Raw genomic sequence first — 26,478 nt, forward strand, 5'->3', positions numbered from 1 at the left:
TCACAAGTTAGTTGTCGAGTGAGTGGTGGAAAAGTTCTCCATGCGAATCCTCACCAGCTTCTTCGCAGGGGCTGGCTGAAGGAGGAGTTTGCATGCGAAGACTTGACGGCAGGCTTTGCGGAAATTCTCAGACAAGAAAGCGTAGATGATAGGGTTGATGCAAGAGTTCCCGTAGGCTAAGCAGTGGGAGATTATTCGAAAGGTGAAGGTGATATTGTTCAACGGGAAATGCCCGAACTCTGCCCACATAGTGATGATGTGGTGTGGTAGCCAGGAGATCAGGAACACAGCAACCACAAGTAGCACAGTTTGTGCTGTCTGGAGAGAAATATACACACAAAGAGGTTAAAATGGTTTGTCCAAAATGTGGCCTCATTGACTATTACATAAGGTAAAAAGGTAAAGGTAGTCTCCTGTGCAAGCACCGGGTCATTCCAGACTCATGGCGTGGCATCACATTCCGATGTTTACTAGGCAGACTGTGTTTACGGGGTGGTTTGCCAGTGCCTTCCCCAGTGATCTACGTTTTACCCCCAGCAACCTGGGTACTCATTTTACCGACCTCAGAAGGATGGAAGGCTGAGTCAACCTTGAGCCAGCTACCTGAAACCAACTTCAGTCAACATCGAACTCAAGTCATGAGCAGAGCTTTTGACTGCAGTACTGCAGCTTACCACTCTGTGCCACGGGGCTCCTTATTACATAAGGTTGGCACCAAATTTAACTTAAAATGAACTTAGGAGCTCCACTTCTAAGGAGTGGGGAGACATTTTACAGGAACCGGTTTTGCTTTTACCTGTCACAGAGAACTAATAGGGCTATGCCAACTTTAAACATAGTTCTCACACATGCTTATTTCATTTGCCATCACACTACATTTTGGATTTTGTAATCTTTTTTGTAGGGTTGGGTCCAAGTTGCTTTTCTGCTGTTCTGCTAATGAAAAAGGAAGTGCGGCTTCCCTTTGTCTATGCTTCCCTTTGTCTATGCAAGGCTATGCTGGAGTTCAGTTCATGGGACCTGAATGGACAAAAGCATGTTTATTTCATTTGCGGGCACACTGCATTTTGGATTCTGTAATTTTTTTTGTAGGGTTGGGTCCAATTTGTTTTTCTGCTCTTCTGCTAATGGGAAAAGGAGGGGGATTCCCTTTGTCCACAAAACAAGGCTATGCTGGAGTTCAATTCATGGGACCTGAATGGACAAAAGCTAGGTGGGTTAGAGAGTTAAGTGAGGAGTGCAACTAGATGAGACTGAAAAATACAGTTTATGTAAGGAAAACATGCTTTACTTTTATAAAATGTAAAAAACAACAACATTACAGATCCCTTCCATGCTCCCAGCTCCCCCACTCATTCATTATCACTATCTGTACTGTAATAATTATTTATACAGCAAGGGTTAGCAGCCTCCCTAGTGGAACATGTGAATTTTTTTAATGGCTGTTGGGAAAACTTGGAAGTGACTTCACAGATTTTTAGGAATCACTGGAAACTGTATGGTTTTACCAGTTCCTTTCTAGGACTCGCCAGTGATTTTTAATAAGGCATGATGTCATTTCTGAGTTTTCTCAACACCATTGCTGATCCCCCACCCCATCCGGGTATCCCAACCCCCTGTCTTCCAGTGGTTGCTAGGCCATGCCTGGAAACCCAATATGCAGCAGATATGTATACAGTCTTTTAAATGTCTGTATTTGAATCGTCTGTGTTCCAAGCATTTTGTGCACAATCGTTAGTCTTGCATAAATGTATACTTCATTTTTCTCCTGCCTTTGATTTATTCATGCAAGAAACATGCCTGCATACACAATGGGATGGATTGATTGCCTTCCTTCCTCCAGCTTGGAGCCAGTGATTCCCTTCCACTGAGGGCCAAAATAGACAATATGGGTGTCCTCAGGGACAACCCACCCTTTTGAAGCAGTGATAGGGTTGCCAACCTCCAGGTACTAGCTGGAGATCTCCTGCTATTACAACTGATCTCCAGCCGATAGTGATCAGTTCCCCTGGAGAAAATGGCTGCTTTGGCATTGAAGTCCCTCCCCAGACCCTGCCCTCCTCAGGCTCTGCCCAAAAAAACCTCCCGCCAGTGGCCTGGCACGTGGCACCCCTAATTATGGACAAGGTGTAAGGCCTCAGCAAATAGGAAATGTGTATTAAACTCTTTCTGACCATCAAGCATGGTGCAGGCATGGATGATGACTGACAACACCATTAATTAGCTTCGTTGTCGGGGGTGATATACTCGGCCCAATTTTCTTTTTCTATGCACATCAAAAATCATTAAAATAAAATAAAATTGGCTTCATTTGATCTTTTTTTCCATAGTTTCCGGGCAACCATAAATTGCTGCTAGAAGAGCATGAACCCTGTTGTGTGGGCAGTTGGCTTACAAGTGCCACCATCACAGGGGTGATGCTGAGTTGCACAGGGTTCCTGCGTGGGCAGTGTTCTATACAAAATGCTTTCCTCTCTCAAGGGCTCTTTGCTTTCACTAATCTGGCACTTGATGGAGGACTATATGGCCTGCTTATTGGATCCTTGATGGCCGGGAACTGCTCTAAGCCTGCCCAATTTGCCTCTCACTCAGTTGAATGCCATGTTGAATGCAGTGGACAGGCAGTAGGGTTGACAACTGGCGGGAGGTTTTTGGGTCCGAGCCTGAGGAGGGCGGGGTTTGGGGAGGGGAGGGACTTCAATGCCATAGAGTCCAATTGCCAAAGCAGCCATTTTCTCCAGGTGAACTGATCTCTATCGGCTGGGAATCAGTTGTAATAGCAGGTCTCCAGCTAGTACCTGGAGGTTGGCAAGCCTAGCCCAAGGTCACCTAGCAAGCTTCCATGGCAGACAGAGATCTGAACCTGGGTCTCCCAGATCCTAGTCTGACACTCTAACCCCTATATCAGGCTCATTCTCACTTGTAACTGAGCGATATTACAACTGCACCATACATCTCCAGCACACCAAACAAGGGAAGAGAGCCAGACAACTTGCTCCTGGAATGTCCTACCATCCAACAGTTTACAGAGGAAAACAAGGCCATTACTTGGAACGCTCCTATGCTGTCGTGATGGATCACTGCCTTCCCACTATGACACATTGCTGAGCGCTCTCCCCCATGAATTGCAATGATTGATTGATTAATTCACCATGCAACAATATGAAAGTAAATAGAGTGTTTGTTCCGTTGGAGAAAGACACACTGGCACGGGGGAAAACGTAATTGTCCTATAATAGGTAATCAACAGTTCCAAATGAACTCCTCAAGCTGTGCCACAGAAAACAGCAGTCTGAGCATGGCATGGTGCCTCGATGTTTATGTATGTGCATTTATGCACAAGCTTAATAGAGGAGAGATGCAATCCCCACCTAGGGTTGCCAGGTCCCTCTTTGCCACCGGCGGGAGGTTTTGGGGTCAGAGCCTGAGAAGGTGTTTGGGGAGGGGAGGGACTTCAATGCCATAGAGTCCAATGGCCTAAGCGGCCATTTTCTCCATGTGAACTGATCTCTACCGGCTGGAGATCAGTTGTAATAGCAGGAAATCTCCAGCTAGTACCTGGAAGTTGGCAACCCTATCCCCACCCCCTCTCACAAATTTAAGTCTTGGGGATTTGGAGGACAGAGGGCTAAAGCCTGACAAACGCTGGGGTTGGCTCCAGACTAAATTTTCCGCCAAAAGAATTTTCTGCCTCCCGCCTCCTACTGTAGCCCACTGATCTCCACAAAATTTGCCTGTGGGACAAAGGGGACCCAGAGGAATTATATGAGGGGGGATCTGCAATGGGAAGGGAGAAATGATGGAAATGGCCAACTCATTCTGGATCCAACCCCTAGCAATTTGCCCAAATGCCATTTTTAAACAGCAGTCCCCAAAGGCAAAAGAGAGACCAGGAACATGCCCCTGTTAAATAGGGGTAACAGCTGACAGCACATTTTTAGAAAATAGATACCAGCTTTTTGTACCTGCTAGCCTGAATCCTTACTTCTTGCCCACTGAGAATGTTAATCAGCCCCGGACACACATGTGGCTTCTCAGACTCTTCCAGAAAGGTAGCCATGCTGATCTATTGTAGCAGAAGTCCAGTGGCACTTAAAGACTGCCAACATTTATTTCAATATGAGCTTTCATGAGTCAGATGTCTACCAAGAATTGTTCAAATCTATCTTCATGGCTAGGTTCCCAACGGCTTTTCTCACAAGGCTCCTGTGCTGATCATCTGTGTGTCTCTTGTAAATTCAGGAGGTAAAGCTTTCCCCATTATTCCCATCTCCTGAATTCTTGTTTGTCATGCAGCCGTTCGTGGCACAGGAGCCCCGTCAGAACAAAGTTGGCGGATGTGCTTCATAGTCCTAAGAGCTAGAAACTTATAGGGTTTTGTTGTTGTTTTTAATGAAGGGAAAGTTTCTGAGGGTGTGGAATTAGGTGCTTAGGAAATTCTACTTTGTGCAGTGTAAATACAGCCCTAAATGTTGTGCTTTACTGTGCTGTTAGGAAGAAAGAGGGTGAAGGAACCTGATAAACAGGTCAACAAACAGACAATGGGCATTTATGCATGGCTGTTTCCTTGCAGTCACCCTGCCGACTACTTCGGGACTTTGCTTTGATTATGCTTGCCATTTTCCAACCCTCAGAGGTCGCCTCGCTTTCCGCACACATTTCCGCGTGTTTTGCCCGCATTTTCTGGATCTGCGTTTAGCCAGAATCCAGCAAACACAGGGAAAACATGTGGAAGTGTGTGAGGAGAGCAAGATGACCTCTGATAGTCGGGAAATGCAAGCATAATCAAAGCAAAGCCCGAAGTAGTCGGCAGGGTCACCGCGAGAAAGAAACAGCCATGCATAAATGGCCAAATGATCCCTCCAAAAATTAGCTCCCTTTTCACAACTACTAAACACAATGGCCATTTTTGCATGGTAATTAGCGGCACGTTCCAGGCTGAATTGCCCCGCATATTGTTTTTTGAATTTTGCACGTTGAACGTCATTCCAGAAGTGACTGTGAAGCTGGCGCATACCTGCTTCGCATTACAAAGGAGACCATTTAAAGCAACCTTTGGTGTTTGCCTCGAAGAATGCCCCTCAAGGCACAATGCAAAACTACAGAGGCACGTCAGCTATGCATATGCTAATGGATATGCAAACAGGAACAAAGGAGCAGGCGTGTGGGGGGAGTGGAACTTCTACTTTTGTGTTGGGAGTGGACCGTGAAAAGCCATTTTAAAGGTCGCATTTAAAAAAAAGAGCTTTGAGCGAGCATCAAAATTGACCATGCAAAAATGGCCAATATGTGCCGAACCGGTGGGTGTTGGAGCATCCCTAATCTAAATTAGAAAGCTGCTGTGTGTCAAGTACAGATAGAGAAGTGCAATCCTTTGCCATGTGATGGCAGTGAATTCAGTTGGAACTGCATTTCTTGGCAGAAAAATAAATATCATCTTGGTTCCCGAGGATCTGCTGAATGGGCAATTGGGCAGTCCATCCCATCTCGCTCTCCTGCCAAGCATCTGACTGCCATTTGCATCAGTCTCTCTTCTCACTGGTCGCTCTTGAATGCCCACCATTACGAACTGGGTCTAAATTTGATCCGTCGTTTAGACAGCATTGCGGATGTATGGGCCTCGCATTGGTAAAGTGCTATAGTTGGAAAAACACCCTAATTACGTTGCTCTGGTTACTCCTGCGAATCCAGGCATCTCGTCCTGAACGTACGATGCGTGGCTCTGAGAATACGGTGTCATTTGGGGTTGAGGAGAGAGATGCCCTACAGTAGGCATCGGAGAATCGTTGCTGTCATTTTGAAAAATAATTGCCAAACTGCTTTCACAAGAGAAAAAAATAGGCGGGGGGATGAGCCACAAGTGGACAAAAAGCACCTGCTGCTACTAGCATTTAAAAGCACAAAAGTCCCAGAGGGCAAAATTACACATTAGTTTGGAAAAGGCATGTTTCTAAGGTAGTGTTTGCCAAGGCAACACTAATACAGGTGTGGAAGGAATATTTGTTAGGGAGATTCAGTGGGAGGAGAGGGGTCCTTAACTCCACCTGAACCCCCTCAAATGGCCCCCTAATTTGGCCATGATCTCTCAGTGATCTCTTTTTTTTAATACCCCCCAGGGCACACTGGTCATTTACCACACCAGGAGAGGGTCACTCATCTCACAGACCTTCAGGGCAGTTAGGGTGACCAGCTTCCGGTTGGGAAATACCTGGGGATTTTTTGGGGGCGGAGTCTGAGGAGGGTGGGGTTTAGAGAGGGGAGGGACTTCAATGCCGTAGAGTCCAATGGCCAAAGCGGCCATTTTCTCCAAGGGAACTGATTTCTATCGGCTGGAGATCAGTTGTCATAGCAGGAGATCTCCAGCCACCACCTGGAGGTTGGCAACCCTAAGCGCAGCCAATAAAGAGAATAGCATCACCAGATTGACCCTTTTGGCCCCATTTCCCCACCCACAACCTTCTCCCCGGTTGCCAGGCACTGCCTAACAACACCATCTTAGGCCGCTCTGTCTTCTAGTCTCTTAAAGACCATAGCACCGATTTCAGGTCTCTTTTTCATTTCCTGATCCTGGGAAGCGTGGACTGAATGCGACTTAACATGGTTCACAGAGATCAGCTTCACTGCACTGAAAACAGAAAATTTAAATTAAATTTAAATTAAAAGCACATATTGCATGGGTAAACAACAGGCTAAGAATGGGTAGGAGAAATTGGAATAACCGCATTTCCTCTGTACCTGGTATATACTTATCTCCTCAGATGGATGTTGACAAGATCCTGTCAACATCTGTGAAGGTCACTACTTGTTCCCTGGATCCTTGCTCATCCTGGCTGCTAAAATCATGTAAGGACCACATCAACAAACCCTTCGTTTCAGCTCCCCTGGAGAAAAAGGGCCGCTTTGGCAATTGGACTCTATGGCATTGAAGTCCCCCCTCCCAAAACCCCGCCCTCCTCAGGCTCCGTCCAAAAAAAACCTCAATCCGGTGGTGAAGAGGGACCTGGCAACCCTACTCTTGAATGTGTGTAAAAATGGCCTGTTCTTCAACAATCTTGAGAGTTTTATTTTCTGCCTTCCCCCCCCCACACACACACACATCTTCTCTTCCCATCTGCAAAGTGTGAACTCAGGATGACCATTGTCCTCCTCTGGCCAGGGTCATCAGCATCCTAGTGGCCCTGCCCTAGGATGGTGATCCCTACCCACCTTCTGTTTTTCCCATAGGGTTGCCAACTCTGGGTTGGGAAATACCTGGAGATTTTGGGGGGCGGAGCCTGAGGAGGGCGGTGTTTTGGGAGGGGAGGGACTTCAATGCCATAGAGTCCAATTGCCAAAGTGCCATTTTTCTCCAGGGGAACTGATCTCTATCGGCTGGAGATCAGTTGTAATAGCGGGAGATAGCAAGGAGCTCCGGAGAGCCTCTGTTCCTGCACAGAACGCAAGCTTTGGCCCTAACTCTCCACTGGAAGCAAGGTTGCAAGCCCCCGTGATGGTGGCAGGGAATCCGCTGCCCATGTTTCCTGCCACTGCTCACAGTGGGAGAAAATGTTTTGAAATGGCTGCCGGGCTGTTAGTTCTTGGGGAAAACCCAGAAATGATGTCAGTCCTCTCTACGAATCACCAGAAACTCTAAAGTGTGACATTACTTCCAGGTTTTCCTTGAAGTGATGTCATGCTGTCACCAACGGTTGCCCCCGTATTCCTGGCTCTCCCCACCCTCCATTTTCCTGCTGGTTGCCCAGCAATGCCAGGTAACCCTAGATGGAAGGCATTTCACCACAGCAGGCAATGCACATTGCAGAAGGAAGGAAGGAAGGAAGGAAGGAAGGAAGGAAGGAAGGAAGGAAGGAAGGAAGGAAGGAAGGAAGGAAGGAAGAAAGAAAGAAAGAAAGAAAGAAAGAAAGAAAGAAAGGAAGGAAGGAAGGAAGGAAGGAAGGAAGGAAGGAAGGAAGGAAGGAAGGAAGGAAGGAAGGAAGGAAGGAAGGAAGAAAGAAAGAAAGAAAGAAAGAAAGAAAGAAAGAAAGAAAGAAAGAAAGAAAGAAAGAAAGAAAGAAAGAAAGAAAGAAGGCTTGGTTTTACAATGCTCTGGGCTGCAAGCTGAATAATTAAAACTGCTGTTTTTTCTTCTACTGGAAACGTCAAAATAAAACCCTCATTTTGCTTTAGTCTATGCTTCAACATGAAATGGTTGCGCTAAACAATGTAAAAGATAATTGCTTTCTGTCTTCTGGCGCTGGTATTTAAACATGCATCGCTTTCTTGGGTTTTCCTTAACTCAAGAGTTCTAGGCTAATTGTATCTTGAATAAATCAAAGTAATTAGCCTTTTCGCACTGTGATCATGAAACCTATTCTTTACAATTAAAGGATCTGTCACTTTTAAAACGGGCTTTCAAACATGCAGCCAAGTATTAAATGGGAGGGGGGGGAGTGAAAAAACAAGATTATTTCTAATTTGAAGAAGATGCTGCACCAGATGGGTAATAAGTGCCTTCCCATTTTATCAGCTCATCTGAGTAAGAAGCAAAGCTGCTTTCAAAGACAGTAATTGGATTCTTAAAGGACCTCCTTTACAACACCTGTAGTACCAGTTATTCATATATATACCTTTAGATTTTTAAAAACCCTCCACAATAGGACCAATTATACTGCCATTGGAGGTTCTAAAAATCCATGGGCTCTCCTCTGGGTTGGCACAAAACATTTTTTTTTTTTTAAAAAATGAGCAGCCTCCAAAAGGTATGAGTGAGGTCTGTGCATGTTCCGTCTAGACATTAGGAAGAATTTTCTAACAGAGCGGTTCCTCAGTGGAACAGGCTTCCTCGGGAGGTGGTAAGAGCTCCTTCCCTGGAGGTTTTTAAGAAGAGGCTAGATGGCCATCTGTCAGCAATGCTGATTCTATGACAGGCAGATCATGAGAGGGAGGGCACCTTGGCCATCTTCTGGGCATGGGGGTGTGGGGGGGTAGTTTGGAATTTCCTGCATTGTGCAGGGGGTTGGACTAGATGACCCTGGTGGTTCCTTCCAACTCTATGATTCTATGTACAGATGTTTAAAAACTCACTGGCATTTAGGTAAGATAGCACCTGCAGGTCCAGGACATAAGGGGGGAGGGAAGCAGAGTGGAGGGGAACCAACTGGAGGGAGGAGAAAGAAAGGGGGTTCAGAAACAAGGGGGGAGGCAGGGACCAGCAAGGGTATGGGATTCTACCCCCCAAGTCCTTATAGCGCCTCCTGTTGTTAAATGCTTCTGAAGAGGATGCAATAAGAAATTAGAGGAGACATTTTCAAGTTGCAGGAGAGTTCACTATTCTAGCTAAGAAAAATAGACCTGCCAACCTCAAAGTGGAGCCTGTAATTCTCCTGGAATCGCAGATAATCTCCAGAACAGGGTTGCCAACCTCCAGGTGGAGGCTGGAGATCTCCCTGAATGATAAATGATCTCCGGACTACATAAATCACTTATTTATTTAAAACATTTATTCCACTTCTACTGAAGAAAATGGCTGTATTGGAAGGTGGACTGCATGGCATTATATCCTACCAAGTCCCCTTCCTTCCCTGTGCTCCAGTCTCGCAGGCTCCACCTCAAATCTCCAGGTATTTCCGACTCCCATAGGAAATGTATGGTTGACAACATCCAGGTGGGGTCTGGAGATCTCCCTGAATTACATCTGATCTCCAGACTACAGAGATCAGTACTCCTGCACAAATCAGCTACTTTGGAGGATGGAGTCTATGGCATTATACCCTGCAGATAGGGTTGTCACCTCTGGCTGTGAAATTCCTACAGGTTTGGGGATGGTACCTCTACAGGGGGAAATTTGGCGAGGGACTTCACCTAGAATCTTTAGTACATAGTATGTCCTCTGAAATTGCCATTTTTCCAGGGAAACTGATCACTGTAGTCTGGAGATCATTTGTAATTCTGGTAGAACGCCAGGCCCCATCTCGAGGTTGGCAGCCCTACCTGCTGAGGTCACTTTCTTCCCCTCCCCAAACCCTCCCCTCTCTAGGCTCCACATACAGCCCATTCCTTAGCTGAAGCGTACAGGGATGGCGGGGAAGAGGCGCAGTGGCGCCTCTTCCTAAGCCGATTCCCGTACGCCATTAAACAAAAAAAAAAAGCCTTTCGCCCCATAGGGAATAGCGAGGCTGCGCCTGCTAAAAAGCAGGTGCAGCACCGCCATTCCCGGTGCAAGTGGCCGAAAGGGGTAGGAAGCCCCCGGAACGCCCCCCTGCACCGGCACGGCCTCTCTACGCCATTGCTGGTGCCATGGAGAGGCCGTGCCGGCAGAGGGGCGAGGTGCGGTGCCGCAACGCTCACCTGCTGGCAGGACGGGCCTCGCCGCCAGCGTAAGTACATGTAATTGTGCGATTACATGTATGTACGCTGGTGGCGAGGTCACACCACCTCCTAAAGAGTTTCGGCCCAATTCTCAGGAATGGGCTGATAGGGTTGCCAGGTGGGTGGTTTCTATATCAAAACAATTCACAGTGCGATGCTAATAGGCTATGCAAAAACAATCCACACAAGGCTCATTTCTATAAGGTAAAGGTCATTAACTCAGACAAGGGCTGCCAAATGATTTCTTTACCCTCCACCTGCACAGAACTTCCAGTTCTGCATGAGATGGAGGCTGTACACCAGGGCATTAGTTCCGAATCAATTTTTTTTAATTTACATTTTTAAATATTTTGCCAGTGGCCATTTATGCTTTCAATAGTTCGCCGCTCTGCAGACGCATGGTATTCTGCTCCGAATTTTAAAAGCCCTCTGCACGGGGGTGTATTGCCCTGAAGAAATCCCAGAAGTAATTAAATCAATGAATAAACCTGCAAAAATGCAGAGTCAGGGTCCCTCCCCCCTGTCACGATTCAGATGCCTCTCGCCTTCCCTGGGAGAAGTGGTGGGGCTCCTCCACGCTCTGGCGAGAGCTCTCCCCACTGCCGGAGCTGCCGAGCCGCTGCTGCCACTGATTCAGCGCCCCCACATCTCTGCCAGCCCTCCCACTCCACTTCCCCTGCCTCCCTCGTCCTCTCTGGATCATCCTTCCCTCTCCCACCCCACAATCTCCATTCTGTTCCTTCATCCACCAGGGGAAAGTGCCTCATCTAGGGGAATGGACCCACAAGATCCAACCCAATGGTTTGGGTTTGAGAAGGAAGATCATTGTGTGGAAGTGATTTGCCATTGCCTGCCTCTATGCAGCGATCCTGGACTTCCTTGGTGGTCTCCCATCCAAGTACTAACCAGGGCTGACCCTGCTTAGCTTCTGAGATCTGACAAGATCAGGCTAGCTTGAACCATCCAGGTCAGGGCAGATCTTCTTTAGTTGTTCACAGAAATGGTGGGACAGGGAATTAATTATAAGATATTGAGAAGGAATGAGTCTGCAGCAGAGCCAAGATCTCCAGATGAATGTATTCAGGGACGGCTGGGGAATAAGAAAAGTTAAAAATTGCATTTGGAAATGTTGCAAACTGTTTTGAGGCCTGGGTGGTCATCTTTAATGGAATAACTTGTAACTCAACTCTAAAACTTCAAAGCTATCTAGATTCATAAGAACAAGAATGCAGGATCTCTACATAGCACTCCTATCCACATCTTGGAGGCTGTTTGTATAAAATGAAATATTTGATTGAATTGGGGAAATAAGTCTTTCAGTAAGTATTGATGTATATGCTATAGCAACTTTTTCAAAAATCCCCTACACCTAAATGCATTCAATTTATTACTTGAGAGGCAATAAACCCTTTCCCTCAAGGTTTGAAGCAACGTGCAATGAAATAGGAAAATAAACAAGTTCAGTAGCTTTTGTATATCCACCTTGGCTTCCAAAACAATTGTGTAAGTTTAAGAAACACCATCTGCTGGCAACGCTTTGACACATCAATAAGAACACCAACTGCAATTAAGCTATAACTCAAAAACTCAATTACATGGACTTTGATGCTGATGTTCCAGAGCAACCATCAGTAAAATGAAATCACAGCTGGTACAAGAGTGCTGATAGGATTTTATGGCTTAGTGCACTCAAGAGTCCATAAAATCCCTTCTAAGCTCTCCAGTGTCCAGAGATCTTGGCATATCACAAAGGGTTCTAATGCAGCGCCCCACTGTCCATGGTCCAGCAAATTTCTTCTGATGCTACAACAGTTAATCTTCAGTCTAATCAAGGTTTAATGTCATCTTTTAAGGTGGATCTGTGTGAACTCTGTACCAGAAATAAATATACCCCCACTACATTTTACAAGCATTATCACTTATAGCCAGCATGGCGCAGTGGCTAAGAGCGGTGGTTTGGAGCGGTGGACTCTAATCTGGAGAACCGGGTTTGATTCCCCACTCTTCCACATGAGCAGCGGACGCCAATTTGGTGAACTGGATTTGTTTCCCCACTCCTCCACATGAAGCCAGCTGGGTGACCTTGGGCTAGTCACAGCTCTCTTAGAGCTCTCTCAGTCCTATCTACCTCAGAGGGTGTCTGTTGTGGGGAGGGGAAGGGAAGGTGATTGTAAACTGGTTTGATTCTTCCTTAAGTGGTAGAGAAAGTCCACATATAAAAAACCCAACTCTTCTTCTTCCTATGCAAAATTGGGTGTATTGTCATATTTACTAAATTTGCATGATTCTGCTGATGTGGCAATTCGGAAGGGGGAGCGAACAGCATCAAGCTATGGATGCTTTTCTTCTAGACTGGTGGAAGTGATCTTCAGGCATCTTCCCTAGGTCAGGTGGACTTCTGTGATCCTTGGTATTGTGCACCAATGTTCAAATCTGCTCTGCTAGACTTCAGGAATGATCCTAAGCAGATCTTCTCAGAATCCTGCTTAGGTCATAAAAACATAAGAAAGGCCATGCTGGATCAGACCAAGGTCCATCAAGTCCAGCAGTCTGTTCACATAGTGGACAACCAGGTGCCTCTAGGAAGCCCACAAACAAGTCGACTGCAGCAGGATCCTGACTGTGTTCCACGGCACCTAATATAATGAGTATGCTCCTCTGATACTAGAGAGAATCGGTCTGCATCATTACTAGTATGCATTTTGACTAGTAGCCATGGATAGCCCTCTCCTCCATGAACATGTCCCCTCCCCCCTTAAAGCCTTCCAAGTTGGCAGCCATCACCACATCCTGGGGCAGGGAGTTCCACAAACATCAAGCCAAAAGGGGCCTACTCCCAGGAGTATGGTTGAAGACAGCTATGATTTGTCAATATTACAAGGCTGTCAGATTAGTTTGACAGGTGCAGGTTAGATCAGATGGATCTAGTAATGATGCAATCAGCCTGGAAAGTCCCTGGAGAGCTAGAGGGAGCTGGCCTGATCCGGTTATGGCCAGGTGGCTGATGCAATACAGGAGCCATGTCAGGATGACTAGGCATCTACTGTGATTGGTGGCTGCGTCCACCAGGTGTATATAATGGAGTGGAACTGAAGTTCTGGGTGGGATGCTATGAGCGGAGAGTGTGAAAGAAGTATTTGTATTATATCTTTGAACTGTGAAATAAACTACACTTTTCTAAGTAGCAGAGGACTTTCTGATGGTGTTATCCTGGACAGACTGCCAATCCGCTTGGCTTCCGCGTCAGGGCTCTGGGCCCAGCTCCACGCTAAAGGAGTGTTTCTGCTACATTGCGCAGGTTACGTGTGGTGGTAGCTAAGCAGAGTCCAGGATTTTCAGAAGCTACTGAGGAAAAGGAGGGTTGCGTGAGTTATGGCTCAATCAATTATCCCTGTGGATAAGCTCACCTCTGGGAATTACCATGTTTGGTCTGTGAGGCTGGAGCAGTATCTGAAGAGGGAGGATTTGTGGGACGCTGTGGAGAGGCAGACTACCACAGCAGCCGAGATTGCCAAGGACATTAAAGCCCTTGCCAATATCAACTTGTCGGTGGGAGACGACCGGCTTATATACGTTGCGGGCAAGGAGCATGCCAAGACGGCATGGGATTCTTTACGAACAGTGTATCTCCGGGACTCGGCAGGCACTGTGCTGATAGATAGATAGATAGATAGATAGATAGATAGATAGATAGATAGATAGATAGATAGATAGATAGATAGATAGATTATTCTTAGGATTGCACAGAGTAAGAACCAAAGTGCTCATGGAATGAATCTTTCCCTCGTCTCCCTTCCCAGCACAGGCTGTGTTCCCACCTCCAGCAATTCCTCGGGGTCAGGGAAACCTCAGAGGTGGTGTGAGGTGTGGCACGGAGTTTGACAGTGGGAACAAGGAATTCATGCAATGTGTATGGGCTAGAAACTTGTCTTCAAGAAAACAAATGTCTGAGCGATAGCAAATTCCGTGCTTCTCCGGCACTGAATGTCATCACAAAACCCGCACGGCTCTCTCTGTACCTGCTTTGAGAGCTGTGATTGCAGTCCGAAGATACTGTCCTGGGAGTACTGAGGAATGGAAGGCATGCAATTTCTCCAAAGCTTTCAACTCCAAAGGACTTGGAAGGTCAGGCTAAAATACCCGCTTCAAGATGCCACCAACTCCTATCCTAGCAGCCTTTCATTATATCGATGAAATCTCAGTCCAGTGTTAAAACGATTGCACTTAGAGCTTATTTGTCTATTTATTTACAGAATTCATACCCTGCCTTTCTGCCCTCATCAGGGCCACAAAGGCAGCTTGTTCAGTGGTATAAGTGGAAAGGAAACAGTAGAAGCAATTAGGTAGCTGTCAAGAGGATGGTTTAGCCAGGTATTCCTTTCCTCAGGCTTTCAGTGAAGCATGAAAGAATCACTTCAAAGTGCAATTGAACCAATTACACTTTTACTCTGTTACATATACTTTTTCTGATTGAGTTGTTCAGAGCAGTAAAAGCAGTGGCGTGGTAATGTTTGTGCTTTGTGTGTGCAAGTTCCCAGGTCCAGTCCCTGACATCTCCAATTCAAAGGCTCTCAGGTAGCTCATCTACCCACACGAAGTTGCCTTGTACTGAGTCAGATCTTTGGCCTATCAAGGTCAGTCTCATCTACTCTAATGGGCCGCTGCATTCCACAGTCTCAGCTGGAGGTCTCCCGTGTCACCTACTACAAGATCCTTTTAACTGAAGATGCCAGGTATTGAATTTGGGACTTTCTCTGTGCAGAGCAGACGCTATACCACTGAGCCACAGCAGGTGTAGGGGGAAAACTTTCTCTGACTGAGGGCAGAAGGTACTGATACAGACACGTGTATGTTTTCCTCAATGGGGCAAACAGCTTTCCAGGAAGATGGCTCAGGTCCGGAGAATGGCGCAAGGGGAAGGCTTAAAACATCCATCCCCTCATGCTAAGGTCCTGATCCAAAATGAACCCCCACAACCTATTAACTGAATATTTGTTTGAGTCAAGAGTCATTAGAAAACACAGAAATATAATGACAGATTAAAAGTAATTCACAGTGGGTAGCCGTGTTAGTCTGTTTGCAGTAGTCAAAAAGGGCAAGAGTCCAGTAGCACCTTAAAGACTAACAAAAATATTTTCTGGTAGGGTATGAGCTTTCGTGAGCCACAGCTCACTTCTTCCACAATCTACATTGGACAAACAGGTCAGTCTCTTAGACAAAGATTAAATGGACATAAGTCTGACATCAGAAACCACAGTATTCAAAAACCAGTGGGTGAACATTTCAACCTTCCAGGACATTCTGTTGCAGATTTAAGAGTAGCAGTTCTCTTACAAAGGAATTTTAAAGGGAGATTGGAAAGAGAAACTGCTGAATTACAGTTGATATTCAAACTAAAGTCAATGCATTTACCTGGGCTGAATAAAGACCTTGCATTCATGGCCCATGACCAATGCTGATTTCTCCACACCCATCTCTCCCCTGGACATCACAGACTCTTCTGCATATCACACCTAATCCAATCAAGCCTGCTATTCACATTTACATACTGTTCCTCTACTTAAAGACCGATGGATTCACATTCTAGCTGTATCTGAAGAAGTGAGTTGTGGCTCACGAAAGCTCATACCCTACCAGAAAATATTTTTGTTAGTCTTTAAGGTGCTACTGGACTCTTGCCCTTTTTGACTACTAGATTAAAAGTAATTTTTTATTCAGAAGAAATATAGTGATATAATGACCCATAAATGACAAAGAAAACACTTGATTACAAAAATGAGTCATGACAGGGTCACAGGGCACACACAAAATGTTATCATATGATATTATGTTTCCCTTTTACCTATTATCCCTTTTCTTTTTTGTATTTTTGAAAAAACAATAAAAATATATATATTAAAAAAAAGAAAACAGAATGCTGAGCTAGGAAGACTTAAGTTTCTCAACACAACTTCAGCAACACAACTTGGGAGATTTGGGAGGCAGAATTTGGGGAGGACATGATGCCAGTTCCAGGTGACTGTCTAGACTGCTTCCGTTAGTCTCTCTGGCCTTTATCATAGAGACTAGGGGGAATTCCTAGAGTGTCACTATGTGGACGCTATGTTTTCTCTTGCTCCTCAATCCCTTAGGAGCTGGAGGCTGGTAATTCCCTATCCCGGGTGGGTAAATAGGAGGCCAAAGTGGACCAATGCTCTAACACCAATGCTGCCCTCCATGTGCAGAAGGTGTAATTTTCCAGGGTTTTTCTCCACTGCTGCAGCTCTTTCCAACCCCATGAAAGATCATTCCTGGAGTCTAAGGATCTGTACAGAGGAACAGGGAAAGGGAAAGGAGTCGAAATCGCACCTTTTTTCTCTCCCACTAGCGCTGCTCTGCTGAGGAAAGGGAGTGAACTCATCCTCTTGTCCCTCCTCGCTCCAGCCCCTAAATCCTCAAGGCTGCTTCTCTGCATGGATCCTGCGGATCTGGGAATGATCTTTCCAGGGGCTTGGAAAGAGCTGTAGCAGTAGAGAGGATCACAGGAGCACATGGTGATAGGATACCTCCCGGTATAAGACAGTTGCATACGTTTATATGGTTTCATTTACCTTTCTTTTTGATCTCACCGTCATCCTCGAAATATTCTTCACCTTTTTATGAAGATGATACAGAACCTAAGAGAAAAAAAGGGGGAATATGTACCTTTATTGAGTAATCTCTGTTTCCAACAAACTCCAGAACAGGCAGGTGTTTGACTCACGAGGGAATCAATATAATTGATTTCCCCTCACTTTTTGTCAAGTTGCAAATGAAACCGTTAATTAAAGAGTAAGTGGAACAACTTGGCAAGATAAACTTGGACACATCTGCCCACTTTTGTGCAAAAACCTCCTATTAATCATGTCAAATAACTGTGAAGCACACCCAGTGCCATATCCAAGAAGGCAGAAAACCCCCAAATCACCCCATTCTTCATAGTCAATATGTAAATCTTATAAATAGAAGTTAAATCACAATCTGTTGCCATTTAACAGAGTCTGAATTATTTATTCATTTATTAAGATATTTATACCCCACTTTTCTCCCCAATGGGGCTCCAAAAAGGATTACCACACCATTCTCCTCTCCTCCATTTTACCTTTACAAGAGCCCCCCTGTGAGGTTAATCCTCCGATGCAAGACTAAGGTTGCCAGGTCAAGGTTGGGAAATACCTGGAGATTTGGGGGGGGGGGTGGAGCTTGAGGAGGGTGGGATTTGGTGAGGGGAGAGACTTCAATGGGGTGTAAAAAAGGTAAAGGTCCCCTGTGCAAGCATCGGGTCATTCCTGACCCATGGGGTGACGTCACATCCCGACTTTTACTAGGCAGACTTTGTTTACAGGGTGGTTTGCCAATGCCTTCCCCAGTCATCTTCCCTTTACCCCCAGCAAGTTTGGTACTCATTTTACCAACCTCAGAAGGATGGAAGGCTGAGTCGACCTCAAGCCGGCTACCTAAACCCTACTTCCGTCGGGATCAAACTCAGGTCGTGAGCGGAGCTTGGACTGCAGTACTGCAGCTTACCACTCTGCGCCACGGGGCTCTTAAAATCCACCAAAGTGGAGAGTGGGGAAGGACCTCCCATGAGATACAATGCCATAGAGTCTGGAGGTCAGTTGTAATTCCAGGAGATGTCCGGGCCCCACCTGGAGGTTGGCAACCCAATCTTCAGTGGAAGCAAATTGGTAGGAGATGATCTCCAAATAACTCTCTTGTTCAAGGACATAGAAGAGTTTGTAGTAGGTGGCCCCTTCAAGCTGAAGGGAGGGGGTCAGGTGTGTATGTGTATACTGGGAGGAGGAAACTTTTTTCTTTCTTTCTCTCTCTCTCCCTTGCTTACCTTACGTCTGGTGCTTCATTGCTTTAAGCATTTTTCTCCAATATCTAATGTTAGCCAGTCTGAACAAAAACTGTTTTAACAGCACAATCCCAAACAGAATTATGCCCTTCTGAATCCATTGGAGTTATGGTTGCCAACCTCCAGGTGGTGGCTGGTGATCTCCGGCTATTACAATTGATCTCTAGGGGATATAAATCATTTCCCCTGGAGAAAATGGCAGCTTTGGCAATTGGACTCTGTGGCATTGAAATACCTCCCCAAACCCCACCCTCCTCAGGCTCCACCCCCAAAATCTCCAGGTATTTCCCAACCTGGAGCTGGGCTGGCAACCCTAATTGAAGTCAGTGGGTGAATAAGGGTGTGAGTCTGTTTAGGATTGCACTATAAACCATAGAAGGGTGGGAGGTGATGGGTAGGGTTGCCAGTTCCCTCTTCGCTATCGGAGGGAGATTTTTGGGGCGGAGCCTGAGGAGGGTGGGGTTTGGGAGGGGAGGAATGTAAATGCCATAGAGTCCAATTGCCAAAGCGGCCATTTTCTCCAGGTGAACCGATCTCTATCGGCCGGAGATCAGTTGTAATAGCAGGAGATCTTCTGCTATTACCTGGAGGTTGACAACCCTAGTGAGGGGGGAGGGGCCAGGGTCTTACGCCTTTCTCCCACATGGTCCATTTTTGTTTAAAAATAGCTTTACGCATAGACGGCAAAGAATAGAGGTGACCTGTCCTCTCACAGCTAGTCGGGCAATATCGCTATTTAAGGTCATGTTTGCATTTTGCTCCACTCCAGGATCAAAATCCCCCCCGGGTAGTTTCTTTGTTTTAAAGAAATCCTGGAGTGAAAAAATGTTCACTCAGCACTCCCCCCCCAAATGAATGTAGATTAACCTTTCAAAAAACACAGCAACAGCAACATCGTAACCAAGCAATTAATGTGTTGAACTATTAGAGCTAGGAGACCAAAAGTACTTAAGTGTATTAATGAAAAGAAAGCCCATCCATTAAGTGCAGCGCTCGTGCCTCTTGTTGGCCTGCTCAGCCAAAGCAAACGAGGCAGAAGGAGACCATTACCATAGTACAGAATTATTTGGTTGGAAGGTAACGGACAAGCATTGGACTTAAACCATTACCTGCTTGCCAAGTAGAACTCATTGGCTTTCCTCAGAAATTGGTATCTGGGCATGCGTGAGAGGTAGGGTTGCCAGGTCCCTCTTTGCCATCGGCGGGAGGTTTTTGGGGCAGAGCCTGAGGCGGGCAGGGTTTGGGAAGGGAGGGACTTCAATGCCATAGAGACCAATTGCCAAAGCAGCCATTTTCTCCGGGGGAACTGATCTCTATCGGCTGATCAGTTGTAATAGCAGGAGATCTCCAGCTATTACCTGGAGGTTGGCAATCCTAGTGAGAGGCAAGGATGTGAGTGGGACCCCAAAAACCTCCCGCCGGTGGCAAGGAGGGGTCTGGCAACCCTACTGGTGCTTGATATTATGGACATGGACAGATGACCCCTGCTCAGCTTGCTATGGCCAGCCACCCTGGAGGTGACCCGGGACACATCCACCCCAGGTGACACCATCCAAGGAAGATGTATTGTGCAACGATTAGTATCTGAATTATGCCAAGGAATCATTTTTAAAATGTAAACATTCACATGTTTGAGCTTCCCAGATTGACATTGCCATCCTAAGCAGTTATACCTTTCTAAATCCGTTGAAGTCAACATACTTAAAAGGGTGTAATTCTGCTGAGGATGGCACTGTTATACGCTTCAGGAGCAGTATCGACTTCTCAAGACAAGCTGCTACAGTTGACAGCAGGGTTGCTTCATTCTTCTGCATCAAAAAGCCCAGAATAATATCAGACACCATGGTGGTTTGGGACAAGGATCACTCCAATTCTTTTCTGCAGAAAAGAATTTTGATTTCCCCCCCCCCCCATTATGAACCAAACTCCAAGTACCTGCAGTGTTTACCATTTTTCCCCCTATCAAGGATAATCATAGGTGTTCACTGAAATCAGGGACACAAATTGGCCTGGAACAAAATATATGTCATTACCACTTCTATAGAATACCTTCATTGATGGAACACTTTGCAAGCGTACAAGAAGATGGGGCCCTGCCCCAAACAGCTTACAATCTAAAATAGGGGAGATAACAAAAGGAGAGGCGTGGTACATATTTCAGGTACACAGATTTAGGCTCAATTTCAATAAGGGATGGTAACGCAAGGATTATACCAAAGCATTCACAGAAAAGGAAGTTGTACCTCAGCCTCTGGGATTAAGGGTTGGATTCAGATGAAATATTCCACTAAAGCAGGGGTCTGCAAACTGTGGCTCCTGAGCCACATGCGGCTCTTTGGCCCATTGAGTGCGGCTCTCCGAACTTGGTTCGGAGCCCCTGCTCTCGCGCCCGCTCACGCCGGCAGCCGGCTGCGGAGCCGGCGCGCCTGAGAGAGAGAGAGAGAGAGAGCAGGCGAGCGGGCGCGCTGTCTCTCCCCCCCGCCCCGTCATGGAGAATGGCCGGGTCCCCCTTCCCTTGCCCTCAATGGTTGGGAGCCTCCCCTCCCCTCTAGCCACACGATTGCTGGGCGGGCGGCTCGGCAGTTCTTGCCCCCCCGCCTATCAGCTGTTGGGCGGGGCGGGCTTCCTTTGGTAGACCTGGCCTCCGGCTGAGTCCCATTGGGAGGCCATGTCTACCCACTGGCTTTCTTGGCGGTAGACCTGGACTCCGAGGAGGGGAAAGTCCCCCTTCAGAGGCCAGGTCTACCAATTGGCTTCTATGGGCCTCTGGAGGCCAGGTCTACTGCCAAGAAAGCCAATGGGTAGACCTGGCCTCCCAATGGGACTCAGCCGGAGGCCAGGTCTACCAATAGGCTTTTATAGCGGTAGACCAGGCCTCCAGACGAGGACTCCGGACGGGGAGGGGGAAATGTCAGGGACTTACAATTTAATTTTTATCAATAAATAAGATCACTATTTAGTATGATATCAAGTTTTATTCAGTGTACCTATAGTTTAATTAAGACTTAAAACTTTAATTAAATGTTATTAAGTTAATAAACAGTGTACCTACCTATATAGTTTAAGTTTAAGAAATTTGGCTCTCAAAAGAAATCTCAATCGTTGAACTGTTGATATTTGGCTCTTTTGACTAATGAGTTTGCCGACCCCTGCACTAAAGGAAGGGGAGGTGTCATATCTGCCAATTCTGCCTTCCTGCTCCAGATGCCTGATTTGCCCTCCTGCCATTCTTGAGGGCCCCCTGTCACCCAGGAGAAGCATTTTGGGGACAAAGGATGGGCAAACACTGTTTTACCTAGTTGATAATTGCACACATATTTTATATGGGAGACATACAGCACAGTATAACAACTTAGACAATCTAACCAGATGTTTGTATAAGTGGAAATATACTTTACAACCTACACACATGCCTGGTTTGATATATATTTGTCTGTATATGCATATATCTGTAAATATGTGTGTATGTTTTACATGGGTATCAATTGACCACTGAGGAAGGCCAAACAGGCCGAAATGCGTCTGGTATGTGGTTACAGTTGAGGGCAGCAGGAAAAGAGGAAGATCCAACAAGAGATGGATTGACTCAATAAAGGAAGCCACAGCCTTCAATTTGCAAGATCTGAGCAAGGCTGTCAAAGATAGGACATTTTGGAGGACTGTCATTCATAGGGTCGCTATGAGTCGAAAGTGACTTGACGGCACTTAACACACACACACACACACACACACATGTGGTTACAGTATATCAACCTAGGATATGCCACTGTGCTGTTTTAAAGATATTTTAAAATAATTTTTATCCTGACATAGCGCCTTAAATAAATTATATTTTCTTTATCTATTTATTTTATTTATCCCACCCAACCTTGGGTACACGGCAAAGGATGGGCTGCAACAGGAGAGGAAGAGGCAAGAAAGTTCTGTTCTGCTATAGAAACGTTGTTTGTCAGTAGAAAATTTAGTCTGGATCTAACCCTAAAGCTTTAGTTTTTTATTTATTTGTTTGTTGGATTGTTTATTAGATGTATACCCTTCTCTCCCCGGTAAAGCCAGGCTCAGTGTGGCTTCCAGGATAATAAATATAGCACACAAGGCATATCAATATTAAAACATGTAAACAGGAACTTTAGTAGATTAATACATAGAAGCTTGCAGCCCTAATGATGACTCAACGTCCTTTTTAAAATGTGCAAAGTGCTCAGAAACTTTTACCCTCACAAAGGTCCTTGGTAGTGGTGGTGGTGATAGAAAGTACTATCAAGTTGCAGCTGCCTTATGGCGACCCCGTACAGCTTTCAAGTAGGGTTGCCAACCACCAGGTTCACCTGGAGAAAATGGCCACTTTGGCATTGGGACTCTATGGCATTGAAGTCCCCCCCCCCCAACCCGCCCTCTTCAGGCTTCGTCCCAACTCTAATATCAACTCTAATCTGGAGAACCGGGTTCGATTCCCCACTCCTTCACATGAGCGGCGGACGCTAATCTGATGAACCGGGTTGGTCTCCCCACTCCTACACACGAAGCCAGCTGGGTGACCTTGGGCTAGTCACAGCTCTCTTAGAGCTCTCTCAGCCCTACCTACCTCACAGGGTGTCTGTTATGGGGAGGGGGAAGAGAAGGTGGTTGTAAACCGGTTTGATTTTTCCTTAAGTGCTAGAGAAAGACGGCATATAAAAACCAACTTTTCTTCTTCTATATCTAATTTGTTTCTTGCTCAGCTCTTAGGGAGAGGACTAGTGTCACTTTTCCTGGTGGCCAGTGTACATAAGGAGAAACATCTGCAATGAATGAGTGCTGACAGCTACAAATCGAAGAAAGTCATGTTAATTTCTTCAGGAGCTCAACCAGGAGGCCACGCTCCACACCATTTTTTGTTAGGCAATAGCTACCCCCAGTGCTGTCTCAACCAAGCAGGTAGATGAAGAAGAAGGAGTTGGTTTTTATATGCCGACTTTCTCTACCACTTAAGGGAGAATCAAACCGGCTTACAACCACCTTCCCTTCCCCTCTTTACAACAGACACCCTGTGAGGTAGGTGGGACTGAGAGAGCTCTAAGAGAGCTGTGACTAGCCCAAGGTCACCCAGCTGGCTTCATGTGGAGGAGTGGAGAAACCAACCCTGTTCACCAGATTGGCGTCCCCCGGTCATGTCGAGGAGGGAGGAATCAAACCCAGTTCTCCAGATCAGAGTCCACTGCTCCAAACCACCCCTCTTAACCACTACGCCATGAGGTGTTGGCTACTTGGGAGGGGCAGAATATCATGGATGCATGCTGTGCTCTGGGCAAGACTCAAGTCCAGGCATCTTGTTGCATCACAAGATATTTGGAAGTGCGTTCTCTGTTGATGTAAGAATGTCTCTGCCCTATATCACTGTGGGGCAGAGACATTCCCCACTCTTCCACATGAAGCCTGCTGGGTGACCTTGGGCCAGTCACAGTTCTCTCAGAACTCTCTCAGCCTCATCTACCTCACAAGGTCCCCGCTAGGCGGGGGAAGCCTGCTTTAAAACTCCCTATGGTAGAAAAAAGAAGGGAATAAAAACCAACCCTTCTTCTTCCTCTTCTGCTACAGAACCACAGCTCCCCTGTGTTGAATGTCTTGAATGCATGACGCTTATATTAAGTCGGACTTCCTGTCTGTCAATGTTAGTCTTGTCTGTTCAGACCGGCAAGGGCTCTCCAGGATCTCACGTCAAGAGCTTTCACATCTGCTACCTGGTCCTTCAAACCATACATGCTGAAGGCTGAACCTAGGATCTTCTGCATGCAAAGCAGGTATTCTGCCACTGAGTCACAGCCTCTCCCCAAGAGACAGTCACTGTGAATTTTATGATGAAATCAGAACAAACACCATTTCCTCTCTGCGATCTCTCATTTCAAGCATCTGAAATATTTTCTGGGGGTACGGAGTTAGCCCTGGTCAAACTATTGCTTAAGGATAAGGAGGCTGTCGTATCCCATGCAATGGCAAAATTCTGCTACTAGGCTATTAAGAGGAGTAACGCACCCAGAAGTAAGGAGGTAGATTAATGGCCTTACATTCAGTACTAATGTATATCGTAGCTGAGGTTTACATAACTTACTTATGATAGTTATATAGCTATCCTTAGCCTATTTATTAAATCAGCGTTTTTAGATTTTATACATTTGTTTTCTTTTCTTTTTACTACTGATTGTAATTTGTATGTTCGCTGGTCTTAGACTGTAACTAGATAGATAGATAGATAGATAGATAGATAGATAGATAGATAGATAGATAGATAGATAGATAGATAGATAGATAGATAGATAGATAGATAGATAGAGGAAGAAGAGTTGGTTTTTATATGCCAACTTTCTCTACCACTTAAGGGAGAATCAAACCAGCTTACAATCACCTTCCCTTCCCCTCCCCACACCAGACACCCTGTGATGTAGGTGGGTCTGAGAGAGTGTGACTAGCCCAAGTTCACCCAGTTGGTTTCATGTGGAGGAGTGGGGAAACAAATCCAGTTCACCAGATTAGCCTCCATCGCTCATCCGGTTCTCCAGATCAGAATCCACCGCTCCAATCCACCACTCTTAACCACTACAACACGCTGGCTCTCCGAGACGGTCGTTGAGCTGCTTCCACCCTCTTGCATCATCTCTTGCTCTGTCACTCACCTTGGCATAGCAGCAAGTGATGAGCATCAGGGGCAGCAGGTAGCCAACGATCAGGATGGTGACCTTGTAGATCTGCTTGGCCGCGGAGTTGCCGGCCCACTGCTCCCAGCAGAAGGAGCTGTTTGGTGCCTGGTAGTGCCCGCTCACAAGGGCCTGGTGCTGAGCCACGGGGATGGCGAAGAGCAGGGAGAGGACCCAGATGACGGCCACGCCTGTGGTAGCATTCCGCTTGCTGCGGATGCACAGCGAGCGCTTGGCGTGCACCACGGCGATGTATCTGTCCACTGACATGGCCACCAGGGTGAATATGCTGACCAGCATGGTGGCCATAGCCAGGTAGTGTACCCACTTGCAGAAGAATGCGCCAAAAATCCACTCTGGCAGGGAATAGATGGTCGCCTGGAAGGGGATGCAGAAGATCAGGAAGGAGAAGTCGGCGATGGTCAGGTTGAGGATGAAGATGTTGGTGGCACTGCGCGAGGGGCGCCCTCCTGGCCGGAGACGTCCTAGGACCACCAACACCAGCGTGTTCCCCACCATGCCCAGGAGGAAGATCAACCCAAAGAGCACAGGTACGATGACCGTCTCTGGGCCAGCTCCAGATGCGTTTGGCTGACACGATGAAGCATTGGTCTGCTTAACCTTAGGGTCAATGTTGTAAACAGTGGTGTTGGTCATGAGGGAGAGCGGTGCCTTTTCCATGGAGGTGAGTCACTTCATGGGACCTCCCGGTAGGAGATGATCTTATTTCTCCCTGGACCTTGCCGGTAATTGAGTCTGTGGAGTTTGTCTGGAGGTTTTGGAGTTCTGGGTCCTGGTGCCAGAGACTGCTCCTGCTCCAGGATGGAGACCTGTTGGGTCCTGGAAGCTGTCTCTCCAGATACCTTCTCCAGTGTGGTGGTCGATACAGGTGTCCCCTCAACAGGATATGTGCCCAGGCAGCTTGGTAGTATCTTCTGTGGTTTCTTTCTGCCAGTCTCTGTCTCTGGAATCCGAAGGTCAGTGGCAGGACGAAGGTCTAAACAACCCCTGGTGCTACAGAGGCTGTTGGTTTAAGTCTGCTTCAGAGAAGCTGCTGATGAAAGCTTGTGAGCCGGACTGAAGAGAGCAGCAGCCGTAGCCGTTTCCAGCCCCTCCTTCTCTCATTCTGTAGCCAGAGGGAGGGGAAAGGCATTCTGTGCGGTGCAGACGAGATGCGAGGGGGTGTTTTCACACACCAGTCTATTCCCCACTCTCATTTTAAACATCTGGCATTGCAACTGCAAAATCTCCGCTGATTAAAATGATTTTTTTAAATGGCATTAACAGCATGTCCCTGTGCTTAAGACACAAAAGGCTAAAAAAAAAAAAAAGTTCTTAAGTATTGTGTGTGGCAATGCTGTCAATCACAGAGGAGGAGACTGTGTCCAGGACCAAATGTGAGCCTGGAAGAGGAAAGAAGGAAGGCAACACCAAGATGATCATGAAGCTCGTTGCGTGGGTTTGGCAAGTCTCTGTCCTCAGGAACCTAGGCTTCTACAGTTTTCCTGGAAGGCATGGCAAGAAACAGATGAAGTGTTCCTTCCAAGGGATAATTCCTTCCAAGGAGGGGCAATGGATCAG

At 46.5% G+C, this 26,478-nt stretch overlaps 1 protein-coding gene across 1 annotated transcript; it reads right to left on the reverse strand.

The window, feature by feature from the left end:
- Positions 1-25,578, reverse strand: LOC130488712 (galanin receptor type 1-like). Its single transcript, XM_056862351.1, has 3 exons — positions 24,877-25,578; positions 16,938-17,003; positions 1-318 (listed from the first exon to the last, which is right to left on the reverse strand). Exons 1-3 carry the CDS (start codon positions 25,576-25,578, stop codon positions 1-3), a joined length of 1,086 nt encoding a protein of 361 aa, XP_056718329.1.
- Positions 25,579-26,478: the final 900 nt, after the last annotated feature.

The sequence above is a fragment of the Euleptes europaea genome, chromosome 17, assembly GCF_029931775.1.
Source record: "Euleptes europaea isolate rEulEur1 chromosome 17, rEulEur1.hap1, whole genome shotgun sequence".
In the NCBI taxonomy this organism is placed as follows: domain Eukaryota; kingdom Metazoa; phylum Chordata; class Lepidosauria; order Squamata; family Sphaerodactylidae; genus Euleptes; species Euleptes europaea.

What these genes read in the sequence shown, in the direction of transcription:
- LOC130488712 (XM_056862351.1), bottom strand. Translation starts at nt 25,578, where the DNA reads ATGGAAAAGGCACCGCTCTCCCTCATGACCAACACCACTGTTTACAAC. An exon ending in TCACTTGCTGCTATGCCAAG is followed by an intron (nt 17,004 to 24,876) that starts GTGAGTGACAGA and finishes TTTTTCTCTTAG; the next exon opens with GTTCTGTATCATCTTCATAA. An exon ending in CGGTGAGATCAAAAAGAAAG is followed by an intron (nt 319 to 16,937) that starts GTAAATGAAACC and finishes ATTTCTCTCCAG; the next exon opens with ACAGCACAAACTGTGCTACT.